The following is a 7,814-nucleotide window of genomic DNA, read 5'->3' as shown; positions in this document are numbered from 1 at the left end:
AAGATGAATGATTACTTGAATACATCAAATGCAAATCTAACGAAAGTTTCAGATAGAATGATACCAAAGACAATGATTTCATTCATTACAAACTCGGCCAAATAAGTAAATTAAATGGCCCAAGAAAAAGGATATCCAAGTAGAGAGAGATGAGTAGATGTACAGAAGGTTTGGGCATGGGATTTCATTTATTCAATGTGATTTATAGATGACAGAAGGACCTACAATGGGCCCATCTTTTGGCTCCCAATCTCCAGATGGAGATAAATGCAGTTAGTGATGTGGTGGCGGTGGCGGCGACGGCGACGGCGGTACATTGCTTTTGGAAGACGGTCCAGATGGGCGTAGTATGACCCCTTTAGGCAACATCCCAAAATGTAGTGAGGGTTGTCGCCCTGGTGGTGGCGGGCTATAGGTATACCTCCAAGATGGCCCAGATGGAGGTACGATCCCTTTAGGCAACATCCCAAAATGCAGCAAGCGTTGTCGTGTTGGTGGTGGCGGGCTATAGGTATACCTCCAAGATGGTCCAGATGGAGGTACGAATGCTTTAGGCAACATCCCAAATCGAACCCTTTCGAGCATTCGGGCCTCGGCCGGGCCAGCAACCATAGCCACAGCTAGAACCAACCCAAGAGCCATTGCCACAAGCTTCGAGCAGACCTCCATTGTATGCTTCCCTTTGGTATACATATTTTGATTATATACTTGAAAATAGCTTCAGTGCCCCTTTTATACACATCATTGGCGTGCGGACTTACGGTTTTGTCCTTGAGGAATGAATGCCTTAGTTGATTGGTCATGTTTAATATATGTTGGTAAGTATAGGAAAATATTGAATTTGGGCATTTAAGAGGATATCCTTTTTGGGGAAATATTAGTGTAATTATTCCCGAAATCTGTACCATTATTTCTTGTGATGTTTAATATTTTTCTTTTCACTTTGAAGAGAAAAAGGTATTGGGTCATGTAGGCAGAGAAATATTATGACAAGTTAGTGTATTTGGGTGGTGGGTAGATTATGCGGTGCTACTGTGACAAAATGTTTGGTACCACTTTTTTTTTTTTTCCATAAAATTTTTCTTTAGAGCAATGTAGATATTATTCGATTACTTTGTGAAATATTCGTTTTCAAAATTTAATTTGAACAGATATTGAATTAAGTCATTTTCTTTTTCAGTTATACTACTACTTTAGGTAGAGAAACGTAAAAATTGAAGAAAAATATTAGATTGGCTTTGTTAGAAGGCATAGGGGTGTACACGGTCCGGATTGGTCCGATTCTCTAAAAAACCAGTAATCGGACCATTTTAAACGGTTCTAGAAAATTGGGAACCAGAACCTAACAAATATATGCATGAAACCTAACCAGAACCAAACCGGAAGACCGGTCCGGTTTTGGTTCGGTTCCGGTTCTATCCAATAAACATCCAAACACTTATTTATAAAATAGGAACTCATAAAATTAAAGAAATAGGAAGATAATCTGCTGGAATAGGAAATGAAGGAAGAAAATAAAAGCTTTCCTAACAAATAAGATTTCATTTCTAAATAAATTAAGTTTAGTAAGGAAAATATTAACCTACCAAATTCAAATACAATCTAGTAGTTATTGATGGTAGTATTATAGGAATATTGTGAATCTTAAGACTGATTGGAAAGTTAGAAATTAGGGTCGGAGGTATTTGTAAGTTTTCTCCCAATTAAGGAGCTAGACTCAAATGCCCCCATAAAAGTTGAAGAAAAATATTACTAGATTGGTTTAATTTGAAGATCATATGAGAGCGAGATTATGGAATGTAATCAAATGACTAATATCTAGTAGTTATTGAGGGAATTATTGTGAATCTTAAGACTGATTGAAAAGTTAACAATTAGGGTAAGAGGTATTTGTAAATTTCCTCTCAATTAAGGAGCTAGTCTCAAATCAAATGCCCCGATTTTTCCCCCCTATGTTTTTACTACATGAAATATCTTTTCAACTTTCAAGACATCGATCATTTTTTATGACATAAAAAAAATAGTTTATGTAGTTTTTACAAATGGTAGGAAATTATGTAGTTACTCTCACCTTGCATCGCACAAGCACACCGTACATAAACTTAAATAATTTAAGAAAATATATTCTTTTGAGCGTTCCATTAAAATTTCTACCTATGATTTTCTAGCAACCGACGGTTCTGACCCTGAAGGCTACAATATACACCGTGTGCTTGATTCTCAAGATCCACAGGGAAGAAATGACTGTCTACCGTATTCGTTGTATGGTGGCTGTACAAAGACAAAAATGCTTGAAGATATGAGGCTGAACTTTAGCAACTGTTTCTATGGAGTGTGTAAAATGTAGTACTCCCTGCGTTCCTTTTTTACAGTCCAATATTTTATTTTGGATTGTTCCTTAATAAGTGTTAATTTCGTAAAGTTAGTGGGTAAAAATTGGTACGTTTCCATTTTGCCCCTAAAAGTGAATTACATGTTGAAAAGTTAGCAAGTAAATTAAAGTATAATGATGATATCTCCACAGAGAGTAAGTTATAAATTTAGAATATAATGATGGTGTCTCCCTTAGAGGGCATTTCCTTTCTTTCTTTGTTTCTCTACCCTATAATGGGTTTATTTCTTATATTGGTTGAGTTGTTCGCTTGGTTGTCTCGTAAACTTTCACAATTGATGTCGTGTCCTGGGTTTGTACTTTATGCCTCATATCTTATGTAAAATGTTCGGTTCTATCGATTGAAAAAAATAAATTCTTAAAACATTGTATTGGACCCTTGGATGTGAGCTGTCTTTAGTTAATGCATTCCACAATTATCCACACATTGCCAATACATAAATAATTTACCTACTGAAAAAGGATTCCCAACAAATAGGACTATCGAGTCTGACGACTTTCAACTTTCTCTCAAAATTGCACGACTTTTTTTGCAATGCCCGCTCACGGTTCCGGTTTGGGCAGGATCCCCATTCTTAACCACCTTGGCGGACCAAACGGCAAATTTTTCTTTTAAGAATTGGCTTCTGGATTGGATTTTACAACTCACAACCTCTGCCACTGACTTAGATGCCTTCCGTCACTTCATTGCAATTCTGTGGGCGATATGGAAAACGAGAAATGAGCAAGTCTTTTCCGCTAGGCCTTTTGCTTGCAGTTCTGCCTTAGCCATGGCTCATTACAGCTCTCTCTGGTTTAAGCGAGCATCTCTATGGAACACTCAAAACGTTCTTACCAACCGGAACCACACTCCCTCTCTCGCACAGCCACCACCAACCTTTGTTCTCAAATCCTATCCTCCTTACATTATGTTTGAACAACGAGTGGTTAACTTGCATATTGATGGGGCTTGGAAAGCCAGCAACCCACGGAGTGTTCTGGGCTTCTATGCCACCCATAATGATGGGACTATCTTCCAACAGTGTTCTGTAGCATGCCACAGTGCCTCGCCCTTACAAACTGAACTTATGGCCATTCTTTTGGGCGTCGCCTGGTCTGTACTTCACAACTTCAATGTTGTTTTCATTTATTCTGATTGTTTAAATGCTGTCATGTAGTTAGCAAGGCGCTCTGAGCCGCACTTCGCCAACACCTTTTTGTTGCGCAACCTTGGATTGGAAATTTCGAAGTTAGCTTTTTGCAGGATTACCAAGGTTGACCGCCAAGATGTTCGTCTCGCCCATGGCCTGGCCAAGCAGGCAACACTAGCGTCTACTTCCTCAGCAGATGCCAGGGGCACTCCGTTTTGGAGTGGCGTTACTGCGGATCTACATGCTTTATGTTTATGTCTGTAGCTTTGTTGGTTGTCGCTTTTTGTTTCAGTTATGAACCCTGTATCTGCACTCCTTCATATCATCAATGCATTTCTCGCTCTTTCACTAAAAAAACAAATGGGACTTGGATTTCATGTCTTATTTTCACTGCGGCTCAGCCAATTCACTAGTTACTCACGGCCCACCAGAAACTTTTTTTTGGCCCAAACCTTATCTCGATATACGGCATTGGAATTAGAGCCACTGTTAGTTTCAAGCGTTTTATACATACATAGACATAGATATTATTACTCCATCTGTCCCAAATCTTTATTTATTTTTTTTTAGAAGTCTCACAGAATTGGCTATATCTCTTAATTTATAATATTTTTTATATCAAAAATGAATTTTGTTTGATAAATCTCAATGAGCTCTTTCATACAAAGTATTTAAAATCACCTAAAAGATTATAGATTATAAGATATAATTAATTGAAAAATAACACGCACTTCTAAAGAGGACTAACAAACTAACAAAATGAGACAGAGGGAGCAGTAACTAAACACAATTTTATTTCACAGGACCACACAAATTAAGATCCTCTCCTTTGATAACTTTTTGTGTGGTCCTCATGTGACGTAAGATGAGACCTACCATAGTTCTATTTAGGAGTGTCAAATGGGCGGATTTGAATTAAATTGGGTAAGTTGTAAGTGAGTTGGGTCTTTAATGGGTCATTGACTCATTTAGACTCATTAATTATGAGTTCAACTACCCATACCCAACCCGACCCATTTATTTAAAATCAAATCCGACCCGCCCACTAACCCAATTACAGTTTTACTTTACTTTTTTTTTGTTCTTTTTTGTTTATCTTAGATAAAAATGTAAAATTCAGATATACCAATAATAATTTTATAAAGCACACGAAAAAATTGAGTGACCTATTTTTTTGTTCTTATTCAAATTTTTTTTGCATTTGTTTGTTTTACGTCAAACTTCTATTTGAAGATCTGAGTCGTTCATTTTGTGAGCCTCAAAATGCTGATCAATTGTCATCCATCAAAACTCAAGTTTATCGGACATTAACATGTAGCTAAACGTAGCATATTTGTCACAAGAATAATCGCACTCAAACTCTGAAATTTTATTTCTCTTTAGACAAACATGATTCAACCAAACCTTTATCAATGTCCGACCATCTTGATTTTCGGCCCGCACAATATGCACATCCAAGTCAAAAAAAAGAATAGATTAAATCGGCAGATGGGCCACCATAGGCCCTATTTTGCATCACATGAATGACTACTTGAGAGATTGTCACATGAAAAGATCTTAAATCGAATCAGATAGACCGAATTTAGAGAAGCATGAAATGTACTTGCCAAAATTAATAGATCTCATGGAATGTTTTACTTTGAGTATATGTAAAGTGAACTCCGGAAATGTACTTTGTTCTACCATGTCCCAGTTTCTAAATCAGAGATTTAGAGTGGTATTGGCCCGAGACACCTTGCATGCATTACCAAAAAAAGAGTATTGGGGTATGACACCCATATTAAATATGATCCCTTAAATTGAAAGTTAGAGAAATCACAATTGTGAGATCAAAACCTAATTTTACGACATAAAAGGGTGTAACTTCTTCTACTTGAGAAACATTTCTCTGGTCCACTTAGGGCTTGTTTGTGGGAGGATTCAGGATGATATACTAAGAGCATCCACAATGGCCTAATTAAAATTGGATAATCAAAAGTTGACACATCATTTTTTAGTTATTCATTTAAGGGATTGCTAAGGTTAAGCAATGTAGTTGTCCACAATGTCATAATTAAAATTGGTTAACCAAAATTTGTCACATCATCTTTTCAAACTACGAAAAATTAAAAATTGTTAAATCATTGAATCGAGTACCTACACATATCGGATTGAGCTGAATTTTCACAGGCTCTCTCAGTTTTTTTTTTTAATTATTATACGGCTTGTATCATCCGTTCGGGGTCAGAGTGGACCCCACACGACGTGCAACACGGCTTGCATCAATTGCGGAGTCGGTACCATCCCTCCGCTGCCAACCCGCCCTATCAACCCGCCAACGGCATCGCGATCAAAGTTACTGGGTTCGATTGCTTTGATTTCGAGGATCTAGGGCTTCTTCATCCAACATGATTTTTTTTTGGTTTGTCCTCACTAGTCAGTGGAAACCACTTTTGGAGATTCAACACCACCAGTCGATTTCCATTTACGTGATTTGGATATTGCAGTAATGAACTTAAACGCCATAGGTTTTTTTTTTTCCTCGATAGAAAGAGATCATTTTCATTATGTATATGAATTACGAAAAACAAACTCAATTACTCAAGTTACTCAACCAACTCAAGAAATAAGCGATCATGGGGAGAAAGAGCTCCTCTAAGGGGAGAAATTATTGATTCTTGCCTTCAGCAATATTCAACACCTTGACCTCCCAATTAGGAGTGTACAAAAGTGCCTAACTGAGCTAAACCTAGTTGATATGAATGAGTTCTTTCAATTTGTGACAAGTTTTTGTATTGTGTGATGGACAAACATCTTGGGAAGGAGGAAGTAACCATGCATCATTACTACGCATACGCATATGAATATGTAATATTTTAATGCAAATCCAAAACGATACCCAAAATTACACCGGTATGTAGTGATGCGAATTCCACCACTACGAAAACGGTACCATTATTCATACGGTATTTAGAACCTTGATTTCCACCGGTTGCAATTCATTTGGGAAAATTGCTTTCATTACTTAACTTTTTCTACATTCTGATATGCTACTCCCTCCGTCCCAAAATATTCATCCGGTCCGCAAAGTGAGGACGTAAAAATAATACAATTTTTGTAAGAAAATTTTAAGTTTTTTCAACAATTCACTAAATATCGATGAGTTTTTTTAATTTATGAAAAAAGTTTGAATTTTTTCTTGAAAGAAATCCATTATTTTTTAGTTTTTATTTTGCGGATCGGACAAATATTTTGGGATGGAAGTAGCATTTTTTATTTACAGTGACGTGGTCAGAACTTCAATGCCAGTTTGTTTAATTTTGCTTCTCCTTTCTATTGAATTTTGAATTTTCTTAACTCATGACAATTGTACTTTTTGAGATGTTAGTTTGGATTGTACGGGCGGCAGTTGATGAAGGATTGCCGTGTGAAATAAATGATTTTAGGTCTTTGCCTGGCCAGAAATTTGAAGGCTTAATAAACAAGCTATTGTATGTCAAAATTTGATAATCATATTTATTTCCGCTGTAATAGAAAAAGGAAAAGAAATACATGTGGATGATCATATGACTCAATTGGCCTTGATGACCCCAAATGTCATCAAATAAATCTTCTATGCGACAACTTTCGTTTAGAGTCGGGTCAACGGAGGTGTCGGGATGGATTGAACAGGACGGGCCAGATAGAGGTGTTGGAACACCATGCGGGAGTTAGCCAAATTGTCCAGCGGCAGAGGCATCTTGAGTGGTACAGAATTGGTCCCCCCCGATGGGGCAGACGGAGGGACTGGGGCACCTTTAGGTAGCTTTCCAAAATGCACTGAAAGTCGTCTTGCTTCCGGCAGGTGTTGGAACATCATGCGGGAGTTTGCCAAACTGTCCAGCGGCAGAGGCGCCTGGGGTGGTACGGAATTGGTCCTCCCCGACGGGGCAGACGGAGGGACTGGGGCACCTTTGGGTAGCTTCCCAAAATGCACCGAAAGCCATCTTACTTCTGGCAGGTGTTGGAACATCATGCGGGAGTTTGCCAAATTGTCCGGCGGCAGAGGCGACTTGGGTGGTACAAAATTGGTCCTCCCCGACGGGGCAGACGGAGGGACTGGGGCACCTTTGGGTAGCTTCCCAAATTGCACCGAAAGCGATCTTGCTTCTGACAGGTGTTGAAACATCATGCGGGAGTTTGCCAAACTTTCCGGCGGCAGAGGCGCCTTGGGTGGTACGGAATTGGTCCTCCCCGACGGGGTAGACAGAGGAACTGGGGCACCTTTGGGTAGCTTCTCAAAATGCACCGAAAGCCATCTTGCTTCCGACCTT

General features: G+C 38.5%; 1 protein-coding gene across 1 annotated transcript; it reads right to left on the bottom strand.

Annotated features, from left to right (window-relative positions):
* Positions 1 to 273: 273 nt before the first annotated feature.
* LOC131323916 (uncharacterized) lies at positions 274 to 669 on the bottom strand. The gene has a single exon (XM_058355751.1). It carries the CDS (start codon positions 667 to 669, stop codon positions 274 to 276), a length of 396 nt encoding a protein of 131 aa, XP_058211734.1.
* Between the last annotated feature and the right edge of the window lie 7,145 nt (positions 670 to 7,814).

Source organism: Rhododendron vialii, chromosome 4a (assembly GCF_030253575.1).
Source record: "Rhododendron vialii isolate Sample 1 chromosome 4a, ASM3025357v1".
NCBI lineage: Eukaryota > Viridiplantae > Streptophyta > Magnoliopsida > Ericales > Ericaceae > Rhododendron > Rhododendron vialii.
The sequence above is the reverse complement of the archived record's forward strand: the minus strand, read 5'-3'. Positions and strand labels throughout refer to the sequence as shown.